This window comes from Oncorhynchus mykiss, chromosome 7 (assembly GCF_013265735.2).
Source record: "Oncorhynchus mykiss isolate Arlee chromosome 7, USDA_OmykA_1.1, whole genome shotgun sequence".
Lineage (NCBI taxonomy): Eukaryota > Metazoa > Chordata > Actinopteri > Salmoniformes > Salmonidae > Oncorhynchus > Oncorhynchus mykiss.
Genome location: NC_048571.1, coordinates 12074591 through 12099133, shown reverse-complemented (window position 1 = coordinate 12099133; position 24543 = coordinate 12074591). Strand labels below are relative to the sequence as shown.

The window sequence follows — 24543 nt, the reverse complement described above, 5'->3', positions numbered from 1 at the left end:
ACACACACACACAGGAGGGGTTGCCTCCTACAGAAGAGGGGAGACCCTTGTTCTCAGAGACTGGGATCATTCAATGGAGAAAACCCAAAAACCAGAGGGGTGACACGTTTCCAGCTGTTGGTGTCTGTTCTGTTAGGAGGAATACATCTCTGTTCTGTTAGGAGAGGCACATCTCTGTTCTGTTAGGAGGAATACATCTCTGTTCTGTTAGGAGAGACAGATCTCTGTTCTGTTAGGAGGAACACATCTCTGTTCTGTTAGGAGAGGCAGATCTCTGTTCTGTTAGGAGGAACACATCTCTGTTCTGTTAGGAGAGACAGATCTCTGTTCTGTTAGGAGGAACACATCTCTGTTATGTTAGGAGAGACAGATCTCTGTTCTGTTAGGAGAGGCAGATCTCTGTTCTGTTAGGAGAGGCAGATCTCTGTTCTGTTAGGAGGAACAGATTTCTGTTCTGTTAGGAGGAACACATCTCTGTTCTGTTAGTAGGAACAGATCTCTGTTCTGTTAGGAGGAACACATCTCTGTTCTGTTAGGAGAGACAGATCTCTGTTCTGTTAGGAGAGACAGATCTCTGTTCTGTTAGGAGAGGCAGATCTCTGTTCTGTTAGGAGAGACAGATCTCTGTTCTGTTAGGAGAGGCAGATCTCTGTTCTGTTAGGAGAGGCAGATCTCTGTTCTGTTAGGAGGAACACATCTCTGTTCTGTTAGGAGGGGCACATCTCTGTTCTGTTAGGAGAGGCAGATCTCTGTTCTGTTAGGAGAGGTAGATCTCTGTTCTGTTAGGAGGGACAGATCTCTGTTCTGTTAGGAGGAACACATCTCTGTTCTGTTAGGAGGGGCAGATCTCTGTTCTGTTAGGAGAGGCAGATCTCTGTTCTGTTAGGAGAGGTAGATCTCTGTTCTGTTAGGAGAGGCAGATCTCTGTTCTGTTAGGAGGGGCAGATCTCTGTTCTGTTAGGAGAGGCAGATCTCTGTTCTGTTAGGAGGGACAGATCTCTGTTCTGTTAGGAGGGACATATCTTTGTTCTGTTAGGAGAGGCAGATTTCTGTTCTGTTAGGAGAGGCAGATCTCTGTTCTGTTAGGAGGGACAGATCTCTGTTCTGTTAGGAGAGGCAGATCTCTGTTCTGTTAGGAGGGACAGATCTCTGTTCTGTTAGGAGGGGCAGATCTCTGTTCTGTTAGGAGGGACAGATCTCTGTTCTGTTAGGAGGGACAGATCTCTGTTCCGTTAGGAGGGGCAGATCTCTGTTCTGTTAGGAGGGGCAGATCTCTGTTCTGTTAGGAGAGACAGATCTCTGTTCTGTTAGGAGGGACAGATCTCTGTTCCGTTAGGAGGGGCAGATCTCTGTTCCGTTAGGAGAGGCAGATCTCTGTTCTGTTAGGAGGGGCAGATCTCTGTTCTGTTAGGAGAGGTAGATCTCTGTTCTGTTAGGAGGGACAGATCTCTGTTCTGTTAGGAGGAACACATCTCTGTTCTGTTAGGAGGGGCAGATCTCTGTTCTGTTAGGAGAGGTAGATCTCTGTTCTGTTAGGAGAGGCAGATGTCTGTTATGTTAGGAGAGGCAGATCTCTGTTCTGTTAGGAGAGGCAGATCTCTGTTCTGTTAGGAGAGGCAGATCTATGTTCTGTTAGGAGAGACAGATCTCTGTTCTGTTAGGAGGGACAGATCTCTGTTCTGTTAGGAGGGACAGATCTTTGTTCTGTTAGTAGAGGCAGATTTCTGTTCTGTTAGGAGAGGCAGATCTCTGTTCTGTTAGGAGGGACAGATCTCTGTTCTGTTAGGAGAGGCAGATCTCTGTTCTGTTAGGAGAGGCAGATCTCTGTTCTGTTAGGAGGGACAGATCTCTGTTCTGTTAGGAGAGACAGATCTCTGTTCTGTTAGGAGGGACAGATCTCTGTTCTGTTAGGAGAGGCAGATCTCTGTTCTGTTAGGAGAGGCACATCTCTGTTCTGTTAGGAGGGACAGATCTCTGTTCTGTTAGGAGAGGCAGATTTCTAATCTGTTAGGAGGGACAGATCTCTGTTCTGTTAGGAGGGACAGATCTCTGTTCCGTTAGGAGGGGCAGATCTCTGTTCTGTTAGGAGAGGCAGATCTCTGTTCTGTTAGGAGGGGCAGATCTCTGTTCTGTTAGGAGAGACAGATCTCTGTTCTGTTAGGAGGGACAGATCTCTGTTCTGTTAGGAGGGACAGATCTCTGTTCTGTTAGGAGAGACAGATCTCTGTTCTGTTAGGAGGGACAGATCTCTGTTCTGTTAGGAGGGACAGATCTCTGTTCTGTTAGGAGGGACAGATCTCTGTTCCGTTAGGAGGGGCAGATCTCTGTTCTGTTAGGAGGGGCAGATCTCTGTTCTGTTAGGAGGGGCAGATCTCTGGAAAAAATAAACTATGATTGGACATGGTGACATTTAACCAAACTCATAAAGTCTAGGGAAGACAGGGAAGAGAGGGGAAAGCAGTGAAAGAAAGGAAATAGATGGGAGGATAACTGAGAAAGAGGGAGAGGTTCCCAAACTGTGGTCCATGACTCACTGGTGGTACATGATCACATGACATATTTTCTGGTACCAAAATAGCCTGTTTGTAAATGCTCAAATACACTAATGCTTTTAATTATGGTCCGTGAGGGAAATGTATGGGAACCTGTCGTCTCTACCCATCAGCACCTTCAAACGTCTCTATAGTGTATTTGAACTACGAGACTTTCTTGTCTCACAAATGACTTATTTAGATTTTTGTCCCGTCTTCACCAAGAAGAGAGAGGGGCCGAAGGGTTTCGACAAATTCTCTTCACTCAGAAAGGAAGTGTTTCAAAGTGTGAGGGGAATGACTGGAACTCTGCAGACTTCACATTTACCTCACCCGTGGGGCGTGAGTTAGTACAGGCATCCAGAAACACACACACACACACACACACACACACGACTGACATAAACCTCGATCCCTGGCACACACACAATGCCCATGGTCTCAAAGAGGCTCTTTATACATATCATCTTTGTGTATTATTCACACACACACACACATTCCTGTGTGCCTAAGTTGAAAGCAACAGAAGAATTGTGGTGAGTTGGGCTTTCTCTATTATTAAAAACAAAGAATATGTAAAGATGTGTGAGTTTTGATGTATGGGAGAGTTCACCGCCATCGTTGGGACACGTTGATGATGGATGTATGTCGTGTATAGAATCAACATATTCCTGCTCAGCTGGAAGTGAGAATTTCTGGGGTGTGTTTTAGTATAGATTCACTGGCCTTAAAAAACACAGGGACCATTTTTAGTACAGTAAGTCGTTGCTGAGCCACCATAAAGCTTCTTAGTATGCTAGCCAAGCGATAGCTGTGGCTTTGAAACAAAGACCAAGCCATAAATCTCTTCCAACATGAATCTGCCCGGCAGGAATAGCTAGTTAGGGTAGTCAGCTAAAGTAGATGCCATTCCCCTAAGACTACACTGAGATGAGGTACACTGTTTGTCCATTAGCTGAATTTAGGCCTACAGTTACTATCAGTGACGAGACAGACATTTCTTCTGAGTGGGTCACAAATAAGACAGAGTTGACAGGCCAGAGTTGACAGCACAGAGTTGACAGGACAGAGTTGACAGGACAGAGTTGACAGGACAGAGTTGACAGGACAAGAGTTAACAGGACAGAGTTAACAGGCTCATATATAGACATAGTTTGGGGCTAACCTGAGAGATGGACATCATTAGCCTTCCATTCATGTATCATTCAATTGACTTAGCCAATGGTTCCTCAGAGGCCTTGTGGAGTGCGAGGCTCATAAGACACGGGCATGCACGCATACACATACAGTGCCTTCGGAAAGTATTCAGACCCCTTGACTTTTTTCACATTTTGTTCCGTTACAGCCTTATTCTAAAATGGATTCAATATTTTTTCCCCTCATCAATCTACACACAAAACCTCATTATGACAAAGTGAAAACCGTTTTTTAGACATGTTTGCCAATATATAAACAATTAAAAACAGAAATACCTTATTTACATAAGTATTCAGACCCTTTGCTATGAGACTCGAAATTGAGCTCAGGCGCATCCTGTTTCCATTGACCATTCTTGAGATGTTTCTACAACTTGATTGGAGTCCACCTGTGGAAAATTCAATTGATTGGACATGATTTGGAAAGGCACACACCTGTCTATATAAGGTCCCACAGTTGACCAAAAACCAAGCCATGAGGTCAAATGAATTGTCCGTAGAGCTCAGAGACATATTGTGCTGAGGCACAGATCCAGGGAAGGGTAACAAAAAATGTCTGCAGCATTGAAGGTCCCCAAGAACACAGTGGCCTCCATCATTCTTAAATGGAAGAAGTTTGGACACACCAAGACTGAGCAATCGGGGGAGAAGCGCCTTGGTCAGGGAGATGACCAAGAACCCAATGGTCACTCTGACAGAGCTCCAGAGTTTCTCTGTGGAGATGGGAGAACCTTCCAGAAAAATCATCTCTGCAGCACTCCACCAATCGGGCCTTTATGGTAGAGTGGCCAGACGGAAGTCACTCATCAGTAAAAGACAGCCCACTTGGAGTTTGCCAAAAGGGACATAAAGACTCCCAGACCATGAGAAACAAGATTCTCTTGTCTGATGAAACCAAGATTGAACTCTTTGGCCTGAATGCCAAGCGTCACGTCACGTCTGGAGGAAACCTGGCACCATCTCTACGGTGAAGCATGGTGGTGGTGCTTCTACACCTGCATTGCTTGCTGTTTGGGGTTTTAGGCTGGGTTTCTGTACAGCACTTTGAGATATCAGCTGATGTATGAAGGGCTATATAAATACATTTGATTTGATTTTTATTTGGTGGCAGCATCATGCTGTGGGGATGTTTTTCAGCGTTATGGACTGGGAGAGTAGTCAGGATCAAGGCAAAGATGAACAGAGCATAGTACAGAGAGATTCTTGATGAAAACCTGCTCAAGAGCGCTCAGGACCTCAGACTGGGGCAAAGGTTCACGTTCCAACAGGACAACGACCCTAAGCACACAGCCAAGACAACGCAGGAGTGGCTTTGGGACAAGTCTCTGAAAGCCCTTGAGTGGCCCAGCCAGAACCCGGACTTGAACCCAATCGAACATCTCTGGAGAGACCTGAACATCTCTGCAGCGACGCTCCCCATCCAACCTGAAAGAGCTTGAGAGGATCTGCAGAGAGGAATGGGAGAAACTTCCCAAATACAGGTGTGCCAAGCTTGTAGCTTCCTACCTAAGAAGAGGCTGTAATCACTGCCCAAGGTGCTTCAACAAAGTACTAAGTAAAGGGTCTGAATGCTTATGTAAATGTGATTTTTCAGGTTTGCAAACATTTCTAAAAAACAGTTTTTGCTTTGTCATTATGGGGTATTGTGTATAGATTGATGAGGGAAAAACACAATTTAAACAATTTCAGAATAAGTCTGTAATGTAACAACATGTTGAAAAAGTTAAGTGGTTTGAGTACTTACCGAATACACTCTATACACACACACTTAAGGGTGGGAAAATACTACAGCCCACTTAAAGACAAATCCCCTGCTGGGTGGCTACTGATTGTGCTAAGCTAGCTAGTAGCACCGTGGCAGAACCTCCATGGTGTGACTGGATGAAGACAAGACCAACAGTGTTGTGGATCTGGTAAGGAGTTAACCTAATATCCCCTCAGATGATGAAGTCGAACAAAGAACACTGGCTAAAAAAGATATATAGATACGGACACTGAGAAAGAAAGACACACATTAGAGTGTGAGAACATACACTCTCACACACACCACCCAAACATGTTCCTCAGAAAAGTTCCTATTCCTCTGAGTGTGTGAGAGGAATGTGGTGTAGAAGTCTTCCTTGGGGTGTGCTCTTGGTCTGACCGTATGGGATACACGTTATTCTCATAAATTCCCAACCCACAACCCCACAGCTCACTACATACATAGAGAAACACACGAAAGCCCCTCTCTCCTCACACAGACTCTCACACACAGACAGCAGTATTTAAGGGAAATAGTTGACCTGTGCCGCGGGTCTTTCGGGTCTTACTGATGAGGGGGGAGGAAACGGGACAACACGGGGTTAGCGGGGGCAACCAGGAACAAACCGGGGCCTGTAAAACCAGGAAGGAAGGCATGCTGCTAGAGAGAGGGGCATGATGGGATGAAAACAGAAGGTCCTGGAGGCTAGTTAATTCATAAACAAACAATACTAAAACCGCACAGTCAGTCACACATGTAAAACAGCCACAGAGAGGGAGGGAGGGAGGGAGGGAGGGAGGGAGGGAGGGAGGGAGGTAACAGCACTTTGAGATATCAGCTGATGTAAGAAGGACTATATAAATACATTTGATAAGATTTGATTTGAGAAAGCGAAACCCACACAGAGAGAGCTCTACAAAGAGAGAGGAGGACAGAAATAGATGAAAAGGGAAAGAATAATGAGAAAAATCTGCAGCCGGCCTAGAAGCACAGTATAAAACTAAGGGTCTGTCTGTAGTTGCCCCCTGCGCACGGTCTCTCCCATAAACAGTTCAAATTAGTATTTGGTGACAATAAGCTGATCCTGGATCTGTGCCTGTTGGGCAATGTTGGGGGCTGGCCAGGTGTGAATCACCCTGACCAGCAACAGCCCCTAGCTGTCATCTCAGCCACACACCACACAGACAACACGTCCCCGTTGGATGATGTCATGGCCTGACTTTGCCAGACAGCCTAAAGGGCGTCTCTCTACGGGACATGACACCCACCTCAGCAGGGACGGGCTTTGATATCGCTGTGCCAACCAGCAGTCTGCATTCCAGAGCCTCATGAAGATGGTTGAATGACAAACACTAGGGCTAGTCTGTCTGTCTGTCTGTCATAGAGACGTGTCTTACTGTCTGTCTGTCAGTCAGTCAGTTAGTCCAAGAGGTGTTGTGACAGCCGTATCAGTATGTGTGGTAAAGATAACTGTCATGGAGATGTCTGTCAACTTGTCTGCCTGTCAGCCTGTCTGTCTGTCTGTCTGTCTGTCTGTCTGTCTGTCTGTCTGTCTGTCTGTCTGTCTGTCTGCCTGTCTGTCTGTCTGTCAGCCTGTCAGCCTGTCAGCCTGCCTGTCTGTCTTTCTGTCTGTCTGTCTGTCTGTCTGTCTGTCTGTCTGTCTGTCTGTCTGTCTGTCTGTCTGTCTGTCTGTCTGTCTGTCAGTCAGTCAGTTAGTCCAAGAGGTGTTGTGACAGCCGTATCAGTATGTATGGTAATTATAACTGTCATGGAGATGTCTGTCAACTTGTCTGTCTGTCAGCATGTCTGTCTGTCTGTCAACCCGTCTGTATTTGGTAGTAATAGCATGGAAGTCATATCAGTAACTGAACTAAAGATTACATGTCATGATGTCTGCCTATCTCTCTGTCTGGGAGTTGACGACTGTCTGCAAGGATCACTGGAAGATCCAGACTCTGGTATACCCCTAAAATAAAACCTATACGCCATCGCTGTAAATGGTATAGAGAGTCAGAGAGAGACAGTGAGAGCTGAGGTAGCAAGGAGCCAGAAAGAGACAGTGAGAGCTGAGGTAGCAAGGAGCCAGAGAGAGACAGTGAGAGCTGAGGTAGCAAGGAGCCAGAGAGAGACAGTGAGAGCTGAGGTAGCAAGGAGTCAGAGAGAGACAGTGAGAGCTGAGGTAGCAAGGAGCCAGAGAGAGAGAGTGAGAGCTGAGGTAGCAAGGAGCCAGAGAGAGACAGTGAGAGCTGAGGTAGCAAGGAGTCAGAGAGAGACTGTGAGAGCTGAGGTAGCAAGGAGCCAGAGAGAGACAGTGAGAGCTGAAGTAGCAAGGAGCCAGAGAGAGACTGTGAGAGCTGAGGTAGCAAGGAGCCAGAGAGAGACTGTGAGAGCTGAGGTAGCAAGGAGCCAGAGAGATACAGTCAGACCAGATGTAGGAGGGAGACAGTGAAAGACAGGGGATAGTTGAGGTATGGAGGGACAATCATAGTTGAAGTAGGGGCAGGGATGATGACACTGAGGGACAGAGAGATAACTGAGTCAGACATGAGGTAGCTGAGGTATGGAGGGACAGTGAGAGACAGGCGATAACTAAAGGCAGATAAGAGGTAGGTGAGGTATGGAGGGAAATTGAGGGACAGAGAGATAGCTGAGTCAGATATGAGGTAGCTGAGGTATGGAGGGACAGTGAGAGACAGGCGATAACTAAAGGCAGATAAGAGGTAGGTGAGGTATGGGGGGAAATTGAGGGACAGAGAGATAGCTGAGTCAGATATGTGGTAGCTGAGGTATCTAGGGGGCTCTGAGGAGCTTAGGGGTGGGCTGTAAACCTGCTGCTATGTCTCATGGTGCTGTCAGTGCCAGCTCTAACTACACTAGTCCTTCTGTCACTCCTATGAGGGGTACTAGGCCCCTTATTAAACCAGAACAAACTCTCCACTCTATCCAAGGCAGTAACTGTTTCCACACTGCCATAGAAACACCACAGTGACGATACAACATGACGTATTGTGAAAAGCCAGTCAAAGTCCCTCATTCAGCGTCCCAACTCATAACTCACAAGTTAAATTGGTTTTAAAAGAAGTTAGAGCAGGCAGCTTAATAGTTGTGGTGTGCCATAATTGCGTCACATTTATAAAATGTTCCACACGCAAATTACTCACTCAATGATTCAAAGGGTACTGTAAACAACCATGTTGACATAGAAACAAAATAAAGGACATGCTGAGAGAGCCTTGCATCTGCTGCAACTGAGAAAACACTTAAAATCATGCTCCGACAGACCCTCTCATTCAATCAAGTCAAAAAATAAGTTTGAGAATTTACTACCAACTTACAGTGTACTATAACCCAAGCAAACATTAAACTCAAACTTCCATAACTAGAAACAAAAGGTTATGTAAAACATAGGTATTCCCAGCCTCTACACTACCACTACACAATAAAGAACAATTCAACTGAATTGAACAAAACTTCGTTATAAACCACAAAAGAAACATATGACACCTACCAATTATGTCATTAGCCCTATCAGCACCTGAGCCCTTACAGTCAACCCTTAGACCTGACTACTGTACTACTGTACTGTACTCACCAGCTGCTGTAATACCGCTCAGCCTATATCCTTCCCTTCATTTGGTCCTTTCTTTCACTCTGCTTCCCTCGTTCTCTCGTTCCAACTCCGGTGACAGTTAGCTAACAAAAAGGGCTTTAGTCCTGGCCAGGCTGTTCCACTCACTGTGTCCCCGTGTCCCCCACTCGCTCTCGTTCTCTCTCGTTCTCTCTCGTTCCCTCCCTCCCTCCCTCACTCCCTCCCTCCCTCCCTCCCTCCCTCCCTCTCTCCCTCCCTCCCTCCCTCTCTCCCTCCCTCCCTCCCTCCCTCCCTCCCTCCCTCCCCCTCTCCCTCCCTCCCTCCCTCCCCCTCTCCCTTCCTCCCTCCCTCCCTCCCTCTCTCCCTCTTTCTCTGTTACCACCCAGCTATTCGAGACATGCCCGGGGCCGTGCCACAGCCAAATATGGGAGGAGAACCATAAACAAGGCCCACACCACAGCCTGCTGCTGTCTCCGGCCACAGTGAACACTCAGCAACACGCACACACACACGCACGCATGCACACACACACACACACACACACACACACACACACACACACACACACACACACACACACACACACACACACACACACACACACACACACCCACACAGTTTTACTATCACTCTGTTCTTTTCAAAAAACAAATAAAATGATTATCATGGTTACTTTCATGTGTGTAAATAAATATTGTGCACTGAAGGAGGTGTAATTCACAGTTTGCATGACCTGTGGACTTGTGTTACCTTCCAGAGCTTTGGCTCAACAGGCTAACGCGGTCTTGAGACATGGTAACAGTCTAGGTTTAGATATCCTATCCCTACAATAACATAATCTGTTTTACCTTGGGTATACAGTGGCCCAGAAAAGTCACAACACCCTTCAACCAGATTTGCATGTAGTGGTGTAGTGGTGTTTTCTGTCTGGTAACTGAGTGAGTGGGCAGGAGTAGACAACGGACAGAGAGTTGGCCTCTTAAGGCTATAATCCGAGAGGTGAATTGAACAAGGGTTCTGTTAGCGGTGAACATGTTACTTTGTAACAATCTCAGTTGAACGATTTGAATGAACATTCCAAAATGTTACGGTGATGGTAAACCATCAAACAGACATGTTTGGTAATGACTCCTGTGGCATTGTAGTGCCAGTAATCAAACTGCAAATTACTTTGCTATTCAAATCAAATGTTATTGGTCGCATACACATATTTAGCAGATGTTATTGCTTGTGTTCCTAGCTCCAACAGTGCAGTAATATCTAAGAATACACACAAATCTAAAAAGTAAAAGAATGGAATTAAGAAATATTGAAAGAGTATAAATGCATATACAGTGCATTCAGAAAGTATTCAGGCCCCTAGACTTTTTCCACATTTTGTTATGTTACAGCCTTATTCTAAAATTGATTAAATAGTTTATTTCCCTCATCAATCTACACAAAATACCACACAATGACAAAGAAAAAACAGGTTTTAAGAAATATTTGCAAATGTATTACGAAAACAAAACTGAAATATTACATTTACATAAGTATTTTCTCAGTCCTTTGTTCAAGCACCTTTGGCTGCGATTACAGCCTCAACTCTACTTGGGTATGATGCTACAAGCTTGGCACACCTGTATTTGGGGAGTTTCTCCCATTCTTTTCTGCAGATCTTCTCAAGCTCTGTCAGGTTGGATGGGGAGCGTCGCTGCACAGCTGTTTTCAGGTCTCTCCAAGAGATTTTTCGATTGGGTTCAAGTCCAGGCTCTGGCTGGTCCACTCAAGGACATTCAGAGACTTGTTCTGAAGCCACTCTTGCGTTGTCTTGGCTGTGTGCTTAAGGTTGTTGTCCTGTTGGAAGGTGAACCTTCGCCCCAGTCTGAGGTCCTGAACGCTCTGGAGCAGGTTTTCGTCAAGGATCTCTCTGTACTTTGCTCTGTTTATCTTTCCCTCGATCCTGGCTAGTCTCTCAGTCCCTGCCTCTGAAAAACATCCCCACAGCATGATGCTGCCACCACCATGCTTCACCGTAGAGATGGTGCCAGGTTTCCTCCAGACGTGAAGCTTGACATTCAGGACAAAGATTTCAATCTTGGTTTCATCAGACCAGAGAATCTTGTTTCTCATGGTCTGGAAGTCTTTATGTCCCTTTTGGCAAACTCCAAGTGGGCTGTCTTTTACTGATAAGTGGCTTCCGTCTGGCCACTCTACCATAAAGGCCTGGTTGGTGGAGTGCTGCAGAGATGGTTGTCCTTCTGAAAGGTTCTCCCATCTCTATAGAGGAACTCTGAAGCTCTGTCAGAGTGACCATCGGGTTCTTGGTCACCGCCCTGACCAAGGCCCTTCTCCCCGATTGCTCAGTTTGTTGCCAGCTCTATGAAGAGTCTTGGTGGTTCCAAACTTCTTCCATTTAAGAATGATGGAGGCCACTGTGTTCTTGGGGACCTTCAATGTTGCAGAATTTTTTTGGTACCCTTCCCCAGATCTGTGCCTCGACACAATCCTGTCTCTGAGCTCTACAGACAATTCCTTTGACCTCATGGCTTGCTTTTTGCTCTGACATGCACTATCAACTGTGGGACCTTCAATTAATTGAATTTACCACAGGTGGACTCCAATCAAGTTGTAGAAACATCTCAAGGATGATCAATAGGAAAAGGATGCACCTAAACTAAATTTCGAGTCTCATAGCAAAGGGTCTGGATACTTATGTAAAGTTATTTCTGTTATAAAAATGTTATACATTTGCAAAAATGCATAAAAACCTGTTTTCTCATTGTTATTATGGGGTATTGTGTGTAGATTGCTAAGGATTTTTATTTATTTAAACCATTTTAGAATAAGGCTGTAACGTAACAAAATGTGGAAAAGTCAAGCGGTCTGAATACTTTCCGAAGGCACTGTATGTAATAGAAAGGCCACTTGATTATTTGTAGTGGTAGTTTAGACCTGAAACAGACACTTACGTTCGCCTAACACTACCTCCTCAGACTGTTAGTTAACATTAACGAATGGTCGCGGCTAGCACAAAACAAATGGAATACGCTAGCTAATGTTCGAGCGCTATTTCCCTTGTTGGACCCCAGGTCAACAGCTGAGTACAGGGCAAATAGTGAAGTCCTATTAGTGAAGGAATATTAGTGAAACAGACACACACACACACACACACACACACACACACACACACACACACACACACACACACACTTGAACGCAGGCACACACACTTGAACGCAGGCACACACACTAATAACACACAACTAGTAACTATCCGACAATGCTCTTCACACATCTCAGCAGCACCCAGGCTAAAAGTGGACACAAACCCTCTGAACACCTTCATATTTGCAGATACATCATCATCATCATCAACTTAATGATGTATTATTCTACCAATAACCTTGTTATTCATACAGACCTTTTAAACAGGCTTATCTTTCATATACTCCTTTCATCTGATTTCTACAAAGGTCATTGCAATATGTAAACCAAGGCCTTACCAGAAGCTAGCCGTGACTGACACATAGAGTTGAAGTCGGAAGTTTATATACATTTAAACTCAGTTTTTCACAATTCCTGACATTTAATCCTAGTAAAAATTCCCTGTCTTAGGTCAGTTAGGATCACCACCTTATTTTAAGAATGTGAAATGTCCGAATAATAGTAGAGAGAATGATTTATTTCAGATTTGATTTCTTTCATCATTTGCAGTGGGTCAGAAGTTTACATAAACTCAATTAGTATTTGGTAGCATTGCCTTTATATGATTTAACTTGGGTCAAACGTTTCGGGTTGCCTTCCACAAGCTTCCTACAATAAGTTGGGTGAATTTTGGCCCATTCCTTCTGACAGAGCTGGTGTAACGGAGTCAGGTTTGTAGGCCTCCTTGCTTGCACACACTTTTTCAGTTCTGCCCACACATTTTCTATGGGATTGAGGTCAGGGCTTTGTGATGGCCACTCCAATACCTTGACTTTGTTGTCCTTAAGCCATTTTGCTTAGGGTCATTGTCCATTTGGAAGACCAATTTGCGACCAAGCTTTAACTTCCTGACTGATGTCTTGAGATGTTGCTTCAATATATCCACGTAATTTTCCTTCCTCATGAAGCCATCTATTTTGTGAAGTGCACCAGTCCCTCCTGCAACAAAGCACCCCCACAACATGATGCTGCCACCCCCGTGCTTCACAGTCGGGATGGTGTTCTTCGGCTTGCAAGCCTCCCCCTTTTCCCTCCAAACCAAACAACGGTCATTATGGCCAAACAGTTCTATTTTTGTTTCATCAGACAAGAGGACAATTCTCCAAAAAGTACGATCTTTGTCCCCATGTGCAGTTGCAAACAGTAGTAGGCTTTTTTTATGGTGGTTTTGGAGCAGTGGCTTCTTCCTTGCTGAGAGGCCTTTCAGGTTATGTCGATTTACTGTTGATATAGATACTTTTGTACCTGTTTCCTCCAGCATCTTCACAAGGTCCTTTGCTGTTGTTCTGGGATTGATTTGGACTCTAGGAGACAGAACGTGTCTCCTTCCTGAGCTGTATGACGGCTGTGCGGTACCATGGTGTTAATACTTGCGTACTATTGTTTGTACAGATGAACGTGGTATCTTCAGGCGTTTGGAAATTGCTCCCAATGACGAACCAGAGGTCGTGGAGGTCTACAATGTCTTTTCCGAGGTCTTGGCTGATTTCTTTTGATTTTCCCATGATGTCAAGCAAAAAGGCACTGAGTTTGAAGGTTTGAAGAAATACATCCACAGGTATACCTCCAATTGACTCAAATTATGTTAATTAGCCTATCAGAAGCTTCCAAAGCCATGACATAATTTTCTGGAATTTTCCAAGCTGTTTAAAGGCACAATCAACTTAGTGTTCGTAAACTTCTGACCCACTGGAATTGTGATACAGTGAATTTTAAATAAGTTAAAGTTAAAGTTAAATAATCTGTCTGTAAACAATTGTTTGAAAAATTATTTGTGTCATGCACAAAGTAGATGTCCTAAACGACTTGCCAAAACTATAGATAGTTAACAAGATATTTGTGGAGTGGTTGAAAAATGAGTTTTAATGACTCCAACCTAAGTGTATGTAAACTTCCGACTTCAACTGTATATACATCAATGCTCCAGGGTGGAACAGCCATTTAGGACTAGGACTAGCTACCACACGGACAAATAACACTGCCCTAATGCTTTTAATGACAAGAGTCCACTGGAGCACACAGCGTCACGACAGTTATGGGAAAACCCTCCATTTGTCCAGAACCTAATGAAAGCTAGGCTACACAGCGTAGCTTGTCCGTCTGCGTGTTAGCCATTTTAGTGCCTAAAAACTGGTCCCTCATCGACATTCACCTGACCTGTCGACTGCAACACTGTGATCAAAAGAGGAGGAAGAGAGAGAGGGAGGGAAAGAGAGAGGGAGGGGAGAGGGCGGTGTTTTCAGAACAGACCCCTTGGTGAAGAAACGTTGAGGTGGGCCAACAAGCAGCTAGCGACCGGTCTTGAACCCTCACTCCAGAACCCAAGCTGAAGCCCTTGAGAGAGGGAGGGAAAGAGAGGAAGGGAAAGAGAGAGAGGAAGGGTATTTTCAGAGTAGACCCCTTGGCGGAGAAACATGTGGGTAGCAAAGCAGCTAGCAAACGAACGAACCCTAGCTCAAAACCCAAGCCCAGCCTTGGAACACAGACATCTTCCTTCAACCTATAAAACCACTTGAGCTTTCACAGAGGTTCACTTTCAGCCCAAGACCAATTGAATGGTGGTCACACAATATTCTAGCACCATGTACTGAATCCACATTTTTCCAATCCAATCCAACTGCTAAGGAAGCAAAGCCTGCAATTAGCTAAGCGAGGGGACTGGCAGAATGCTTTCTGCTGAGCCAACCAGAACCAAACATCTAGTCCATTCAATTAGGATCAAACTGCCAACACCAGCATTTCCCAATGACCTTCTTTACATAGCAATTACCACAAGAGCTCTCCAGAGAGTTGAATATGATATAATACAGTGGTTTCTAATCAAGCCATAGTGCATGTTGGAGCGTATTACCGCTGCACCAAAATGGCTGCCGAGGGCCTAGCTTGACAGGATGGCTACTTGCCACGGCCTTTGCTCTGGTGCAACTGCCTCCTCTCTCTCTCCACTTGGGGCATATGGGTGGCATAAGATAGGGTGCACACTGCCCTCACTGTATTCATTGTCTTGTCCCGTCCACAATACTAATCAATAGGAACCATGATGAATGATGACAGCCCCAGTGAGGGCTATGGAATGGGGCAGTGGGACTGCAGAAGCAGAGGGGTAAGGTGGAGGAGGTGGAGGAGGAAGGTGAGTAGAGGTGAGAGGAGGTGAGCAGGAGTTTGGTGTGGGTCCCGTCAAGGTGGAGGAGGTGGAGGAGGAAGGGGAGTAGAGGTGAGAGGAGGTGAGCAGGAGTTTGGTGTGGGGTCCCGTCATCTCCTGACCCCCAGCCCTAGCCCCTTGCACACCCACACTGTGAGCTGGGTGGGGGGTGGTGGTGGGAGTGCAGGGGTTCGGGTTACCAGCAGAGCGACTGACTACCACCTATTTCTGCAGCAGCTATTTAAAGGAGTGAATGACAGGTGTGTGTGTGTGTGTGGGGGGGTGCTTTATGGCATGGGGTCTGCTCCTGCAGCTAAGACGGGCGGGAGAGGAAAGGGGGTAGATAGGGGGAAAGGATGAGAACAAGAGGAGGCAAGAGGGGTAGGGCAAGGTAGTCACTAGATTGGCCATGCTTAAACAGACAAAAGTGAATAGGAATATGTGAAAGAATCAACATGTCCGAACGGCTGAGGAAGATGTATGCTCTTACTTTTAGATGTGGAGAGAGGTGGTGCAGTGGAATGCCAGTGGAAGTACCATTGGAAGTACCAGTGGAAGTACCAGTGGAAGTACCCGTGGAAGTACAAGTAGAATGCCAGTGGAAGTACCAGTGGAAGTACCTGTAGAATGCCAGTGGAAGTACCAGTGGAAGTACCAGTGGAAGTACCAGTAGAATGCCAGTGGAAGTACCAGTGGAAGTACCAGTAGAATGCCAGTGGAAGTACCAGTGGAAGTACCAGTAGAATGCCAGTGGAAGTACCAGTGGAAGTACCAGTAGAATGCCAGTGGAAGTACCAGTGGAATGCCAGTGGAAGTACCAGTAGAATGCCAGTGGAAGTACCAGTGGAATGCCAATGGAAGTACCAGTGGAAGTACCAGTAGAATGCCAGTGGAAGTACCAGTGGAAGTACCAGTAGAATGCCTGTGGAAGTACCAGTAGAATGCCAGTGGAAGTACCAGTAGACTGCCAGTGGAAGTACAGGTAGAATGCCAGTGGAAGTACCAGTAGCTTGCCAGTGGAAGTACCAGTGGAAGTACCAGTAGAATGCCAGTGGAAGTACCAGTGGAAGTACCAGTAGAATGCCAGAGGAAGTACCAGTGGAAGTACCAGTAGAATGCCAGTGGAAGTACCAGTGGAAGTACCAGTGTAATGCCAGTGGAAGTACCAGTGGAAGTACCAGTGGAAGTACCAGTAGAATGCCAGTGGAAGTACCAGTGGAAGTACCAGTAGAATGCCAGTGGAAGTACCAGTGGAAGTACCAGTAGAATGCCAGAGGAAGTACCAGTAGAATGCCAGTGGAAGTACCAGTGGAAGTACCAGTAGAATGCCAATGGAAGTACCAGTGGAAGTACCAGTAGAATGCCAGTGGAGGTCCCAGTGGAAGTACCAGTAGAATGCCAGTGGAAGTACCAGTGGAAGTACCAGTAGAATGCCAATGGAAGTACCAGTGGAAGTACCAGTAGAATGCCAGTGGAAGTACCAGTGGAAGTACCAGTAGAATGCCAGTGGAAGTACCAGTGGAAGTACCAGTAGAATGCCAGTGGAAGTACCAGTGGAAGTACCAGTAGAATGCCAGTGGAAGTACCAGTGGAATGCCAGTGGAAGTACCAGTAGAATGCCAGTGGAAGTACCAGAGGAAGTACCAGTGGAATGCCAATGGAAGTACCAGTGGAAGTACCAGTAGAATGCCAGTGGAAGTACCAGTGGAAGTACCAGTAGAATGCCTGTGGAAGTACCAGTAGAATGCCAGTGGAAGTACCAGTGGAAGTACCAGTAGACTGCCAGTGGAAGTACCAGTAGAATGCCAGTGGAAGTACCAGTAGATTGCCAGTGGAAGTACCAGTGGAAGTACCAGTAGAATGCCAGTGGAAGTACCAGTGGAAGTACCAGTAGAATGCCAGAGGAAGTACCAGTGGAAGTACCAGTAGAATGCCAGTGGAAGTACCAGTGGAAGTACCAGTGTAATGCCAGTGGAAGTACCAGTGGAAGTACCAGTAGAATGCCAGTGGAAGTACCAGTGGAAGTACCAGTAGAATGCCAGTGGATGTACCAGTGGAAGTACCAGTAGAATGCCAGTGGAAGTACCAGTAGAATGCCAGTGGAAGTACCAGTGGAAGTACCAGTAGAATGCCAATGGAAGTACCAGTGGAAGTACCAGTAGAATGCCAGTGGAGGTCCCAGTGGAAGTACCAGTAGAATGCCAGTGGAAGTACCAGTGGAAGTACCAGTAGAATGCCAGTGGAAGTACCAGTAGAAGTACCAGTAGAATGCCAGTGGAAGTACCAGTGGAAGTACCAGTAGAATGCCTGTGGAAGTACCAGTAGAATGCCAGTGGAAGTACCAGTGGAAGTACCAGTAGAATGCCAATGGAAGTACCAGTGGAAGTACCAGTAGAATGCCAGTGGAGGTCCCAGTGGAAGTACCAGTAGAATGCCAGTGGAAGTACCAGTGGAAGTACCAGTAGAATGCCAGTGGAAGTACCAGTGGAAGTAAAAGTAGAATGCCAGTGGAAGTACCAGTGGAAGTACCAGTGGAATGCCAGTGGAAGTACCAGTAGAATGCCAGTGGAAGTACCAGTAGAATGCCAGTGGAAGTACCAGTAGAATGCCAGTGGAAGTACCAGTGGAAGTACCAGTAGAATGCCAGTGGAAGTACCAGTGGAAGTACCAGTAGAATGCCAGTGTAAGTACCAGTAGAATGCCAGTGGAAGTACCAGTAGAATGCCAGTGGAAGTACCAGTAGAATGCCAGTGGAAGTACCAGTGGAAGTACCAGTGGATGTGCCATGTTTCTAAATGCTGTGGCCTCTCATTATCACCATCATTTACCAAACACCAGGGGCTCTATAGGAACACCTGCTGGCCAAGAAGAGGACTGTGTTCCCCACAACTAATCATGGGTTGCATCACAGAGTAGCACCAGAAAGTCCCTAACTGTACAGTGTGATATGGCTCTAGATGGCTCTCATGGCTCTACCGCCGCAAGGAGGCATTCATTACATTTCATGAAAATGATATTGGCCAATTATCACACCGTTCTGCTGTTGAGGTATATTGCCAGCCAACATGTCAACATCTGCCTGATGAGTCCGGCACTTGTAGATGTATGAGTGTGTGTGTGTGTGTGTGTGTGTGTGTGTGTGTGTGTGTGTGTGTGTGTGTATGTGTGTAAATTATTTTAATAACACTACTTTAAAGTACTACTTTTTTCACTATTTTACAAGGTGGCCTTCACTTTTCTATTAAGCACGGGAGGTTGGTGTCACCTTAATTGGGGAGGTCGGGCTCGTGATAATGGCTCGAGCGGCTTTAGTGGAATGGTATCAAATGTATGAAACATTTGGTTTGTAGGTGTTTGATGCCATTCCATTTGCTCTGTTATGGCTAATATCATGAGCCATCCTCCCCTCAGCAGCCTCCAGTGCTATTAAGGTATCTTTTACTCAAGTATGACAACTGGGAACTTTTTCCACCACTCTGTGTGTGTGTGTGTGTGTGTGTGTGTGTGTGTGTGTGTGTGTGTGTGTGTATGTGTGTGTGGTCTTGGTGCTCACCATCTACTGTATCCTCGCAGCCCCTGTTGAAGTTCTCGTAGGAGTCCCAGCGGATGAGGGGGTTTTGGGTATTGTAGTCCACCGACACTTGTGGGCCATTCTCAAGGTGGCCCATTCCTGAGAGACACAAAGCCAGCTGGGTAATGCAGTCTTTAACCCATTAATGCCCATAACAGAAATACAATATAACATGTACTTTCTGCATAGCCACATGCAGTTAACTATGCTGACAACACACAATCAATTTACACCAATCCATGCTGTGCTGCATTACCTTATGGTACTAACTATAGTTTGTGTATACATTGCTACATGTAGCATGCATTGAAGCATTCAACTTGAAATACACTGATTACCTGTACCTTTGATTTTCTCAGGTCCGAAGGAGAAGACAAATTCCACTTTCCCATATTCTGGAAATCTCTCATCTGTGTAGTGACACACATTAAACGACAATCAATTTCACATTTTTACAGAGGCCAGGTAAATACAGTACACACGCGAACATGTGTACGCACTTCAACAAACACACGTACACACGTGCACCAACAATCAATTTACATTTTTTGGGAGAGGCCACATAGGTACATACACACACAAACATGTGTACGCACTGCTACAAAGACACACACACACAGTCACCCACGCACACATACACACACACACAGTCACCCACACATACACACACACAGTCACCCCCGCACACATACACACACACACACAGTCACCCCCGCACACATACACACACAGTCAGCCCCGCACACATACACACACACAGTCACCCATGCACACACACACACATACACAGTCACCCCCGCACACAATACACACACAGTCACCCCTGCACACATTCACACACATAGTCACCCAAACATACACACACACAGTCACCCACGCACACATACACACACAGTCACCCACGCACACATACACACACACAGTCACACACACATACACCCACACAGACACCCACACACACATACACACACACAATCACCCACACATACACACACACAGTCACCCACACATACACACACAGTCACCCACGTACACATACACACACACACAGCCACCCACACATACACACACACAGTCACCCACACATACACACACACAGTCACCCACACATACACACACACAGTCACCCACACATACACACACACACACAGCCACCCACACATACACACACACAGTCACCCACACATACACATACACAGTCACCCACACATACAAACACTTTAAACAATGACACTTAATATAATGTTTACATACCCTACATTACTCATCTCATATGTATATACTGTACTCTATATCATCTACTGCATCTTGCCATCTTTATGTAATACATGTATCACTAGCCACTTTAAACTATGCCACTTTATGTTTACATACCCTACATTACTCATCTCATATGTACAGTGCCTTGCGAAAGTATTCGGCCCCCTTGAACTTTGCGACCTTTTGCCACATTTCAGGCTTCAAACATAAAGATATAAAACTGTATTTTTTTGTGAAGAATCAACAACAAGTGGGACACAATCATGAAGTGGAACGACATTTATTGGATATTTCAAACATTTTTAACAAATCAAAAACTGAAAAATTGGGCGTGCAAAATTATTCAGCCCCCTTAAGTTAATACTTTGTAGCGCCACCTTTTGCTGCGATTACAGCTGTAAGTCACTTGGGGTATGTCTCTATCAGTTTTGCACATCGAGAGACTGACATTTTTTCCATTCCTCCTTGCAAAACAGCTCGAGCTCAGTGAGGTTGGATGGAGAGCATTTGTGAACAGCAGTTTTCAGTTCTTTCCACAGATTCTCGATTGGATTCAGGTCTGGACTTTGACTTGGCCATTCTAACACCTGGATATGTTTATTTTTGAACCATTCCATTGTAGATTTTGCTTTATGTTTTGGATCATTGTCTTGTTGGAAGACAAATCTCCGTCCCAGTCTCAGGTCTTTTGCAGACTACATCAGGTTTTCTTCCAGAATGGTCCTGTATTTGGCTCCATCCATCTTCCCATCAATTTTAACCATCTTCCCTGTCCCTGCTGAAGAAAAGCAGGCCCAAACCATGATGCTGCCACCACCATATTTGACAGTGGGGATGGTGGGTTCAGTGTGATGAGCTGTGTTGCTTTTACGCCAAACATAACATTTTGCATTGTTGCCAAAAAGTTCAATTTTGGTTTCATCTGACCAGAGCACCTTCTTCCACATGTTTGGTGTGTCTCCCAGGTGGCTTGTGGCAAACTTTAAACAACACTTTTTATGGATATCTTTAAGAAATGGCTTTCTTCTTGCCACTCTTCCATAAAGGCCAGATTTGTGCAATATACGACTGATTGTTGTCCTATGGACAGAGTCTCCCACCTCAGCTGTAGATCTCTGCAGTTCATCCAGAGTGATCATGGGCCTCTTGGCTGCATCTCTGATCAGTCTTCTCCTTGTATGAGCTGAAAGTTTAGAGGGACGGCCAGGTCTTGGTAGATTTGCAGTGGTCTGATACTCCTTCCATTTCAATATTATCGCTTGCACAGTGCTCCTTGGGATGTTTAAAGCTTGGGAAATCTTTTTGTATCCAAATCCAGCTTTAAACTTCTTCACAACAGTATCTCGGACCTGCCTGGTGTGTTCCTTGTTCTTCATGATGCTCTCTGCGCTTTTAACGGACCTCTGAGACTATCACAGTGCAGGTGCATTTATACGGAGACTTGATTACACACAGGTGGATTGTATTTATCATCATTAGTCATTTAGGTCAACATTGGATCATTCAGAGATCCTCACTGAACTTCTGGAGAGAGTTTGCTGCACTGAAAGTAAAGGGGCTGAATAATTTTGCACGCCCAATGTTTCAGTTTTTGTTTTGTTAAAAAAGTTTGAAATATCCAATAAATGTCGTTCCACTTCATGATTGTGTCCCACTTGTTGTTGATTCTTCTAAAAAAAATACAGTTTTATATCTTTATGTTTGAAGCCTGAAATGTGGCAAAAGGTTGCAAAGTTCAAGGGGGCCGAATACTTTCGCAAGGCACTGTATATACTGTTCTCGATACCATCTACTGCATCTTGCCTATGCCGTTCTGTACCATCACTCATTCATATATCTTTATGTACATATTCTTTATCCCTTTACACTTGTGTATATAAGGTAGTAGTTGTGTAATTGTTAGGCTAGATTACTCGTTGGTTATTACTGAATTGTCGGAACTAGAAGCACAAGCATTTCGCTACACTCGCATTAACATCTGCTAACCATGTGTATGTGACAAATAACATTTGATTTGACCCACGCACACATACACACACACACAGTCACCCACACATACACATCCATACATACACACACACACAGTCACCCACACACACACACATACACACACACAGTCACCCACACATACACACACACACCTTTAAAAGTCTGATCCAGTTCATTCTTCCCGAAGACCACTCCCAGGTCGTGGATGGCACAGGTGTGGAACTGCACTCTGAATATCACATCCCTAATGGGGCTCCGGAAACGCTTGTGGTAACACTTCAACTGGAGGAGGAGGAGGAGGAGGAGAGAGTAAGCATATAACCAGACATCAAGACAAGGACTTTTGCTACAGTCAAACCAGACGAGGGAAACAGTCCAGATTGCCAAACTCATGGTCTATATCTCCAGGCCTAAACCCTGCTGGTCCTAGAGATCAGACCATGGATCCCCACCAGACCATGGATCCCCACCAGACCATGGATCCCCACCAGACCATGGATCCCCACCAGACCATGGATCCCCACCAGAACATGGTTCCCCACCAGACCATGGTTCCCCACCAGACCATGGTTCCCCACCAGACCATGGATCCCCACCAGACCATGGTTCCCCACCAGACCATGGTTCCCCACCAGACCATGGATCCCCACCAGAACAGAACATGGTCAGTACAATGGAGGCATGTTCTGATGGGGAGGCATGTCTGGTGTGGTCTGGTCTGGTCTGGTCTGGCGTGGTCTGGTGTGGTCTGGTCTGGTCTGGTCTGGTCTGGCGTGGTCTGGTGTGGTCTGGTCTGGTCTGGTCTGGCGTGGTCTGGTGTGGTCTGGTCTGGTCTGGTCTGGCGTGGTCTGGTGTGGTCTGGTGTGGTGGAACAAGGACACATTCTTCCCTAATAGAACTCTAGTGAACAGGAAGGCAAGATAACATTACAGAGAGAGAGAGAGAGAGAGAGAGAGAGAGAGAGAGAGAGAGAGAGAGAGAGAGAGAGAGGCAAAGAGAGAGACAAAGAGAGACTAAGAGAGAGAGAGAGAGAGAGAGAGAGAGAGAGAGAGAGAGAGAGAGAGAGAGAGAGAGAGAGAGAGAGAGAGAGAGAGAGAGAGAGAGAGAGAGAGAGAGGGAGAGGGAGAGGGAGAGAGAGAGAATGTAATAGTGAAGGTGAAGGTAATAGTGATAGTGAATAGTGAAGGTGTAAACTTGGAAGTAGAAAACCTAAACAGTATATTTGACCGCTCAGCTTCCCTATCAAATCAAAAAATGTCAAGCTGACAACCAAAGAAAATTAACAACAATGACAAATGATTTGATGAAGAAGGCAAAAACCTAAGAAAGAAATTGAGAAACCTATCCAACCAAAAACATGGAGACCCAGAAAACCTGAGTCTACGCTCACTAAAACAATACAGAAATACACTACGGAAAAAGAAGGAAAGGCATGTCAGAAATCAGCTCAATGTAATTGAAGAATCCATAGAATTGAACCACTCCTGGGAAATTTAGAAAACTATAAACAAACAAAAATCACGAAGAATTATCTATCCAAAACTGAGATACATGGATAAACCACTTCGCCAATATTTTTGGCTCTATAACAAAGAACAAACAACAAAAGCATTACACTACCGTTCAAAAGTTTGGGGTCACTTAGAAATGTCCTTGTTTTTTGAAAGAAAAGCACATTTTTAGTCCATTAAAATAACACCACATTTATCAGAAATACAGTGTAGACATTGTTAATGTTGTAAATGACTATTACTAAAAGCACTCACAAACTTCTACAGATGCACAATCGAGAGCATCCTGTCGAGCTGTATCACCGCCTGGTACGGCAACTGCTCCGCCCACAACCATAAGGCTCTCCAGAGGGTAGTGAGGTCTGCACAACGCATCACCGGGGGCAAACTACCTGCCCTCCAGGACACCTACACCACCCGATGTCACAGGAAGGCCATAAAGATCATCAAGGACAACAACCACCCGAGCCAATGCCTGTTCACCCCACTATCATCCAGAAGGCGAGGTCAGTACAGGTGCATCAAAGCTGGGACCGAGAGACTGAAAAACAGCTTCTATCTCAAGGCCATCAGACTGTTAAACAGCCACCACTAACATTGAGTGGCTGCTGCCAACACACTGACTCAACTCCAGCCACTTTAATAATGGGAATTGATGGGAATTGATGTAAAATATATCACTAGCCACTTTAAACAATGCTACTTAATATAATGTTTACATACCCTACATTATTCATCTCATATGTATATGTATATACTGTACTCTATATCATCTACTGCATCTTTATGTAATACATGTATCACTAGCCACTTTAAACTATGCC

At 45.4% G+C, this 24543-nt stretch overlaps 1 protein-coding gene across 6 annotated transcripts in view; it reads right to left on the bottom strand.

The window, feature by feature from the left end:
• LOC110528828 (tensin) overlaps window positions 1-24543 on the bottom strand; it is a 257225-nt gene that overhangs the window by 19259 nt on the left and 213423 nt on the right. For 3 of the 6 annotated variants that reach the window (XM_036982561.1, XM_036982558.1, XM_036982559.1), the window contains 4 exons: window positions 22361-22490; window positions 19298-19369; window positions 18942-19058; window positions 14497-14580 (listed from right to left, as the gene is read on the bottom strand). In XM_036982561.1, coding sequence (XP_036838456.1) covers window positions 14497-14580; window positions 18942-19058; window positions 19298-19369; window positions 22361-22490 — 403 coding nt within the window. The remainder of the gene's footprint in view (window positions 1-14496; window positions 14581-18941; window positions 19059-19297; window positions 19370-22360; window positions 22491-24543) is intronic. The other 3 variants (XM_036982557.1, XM_036982560.1, XM_036982562.1) reach the window with 3 other exon arrangements.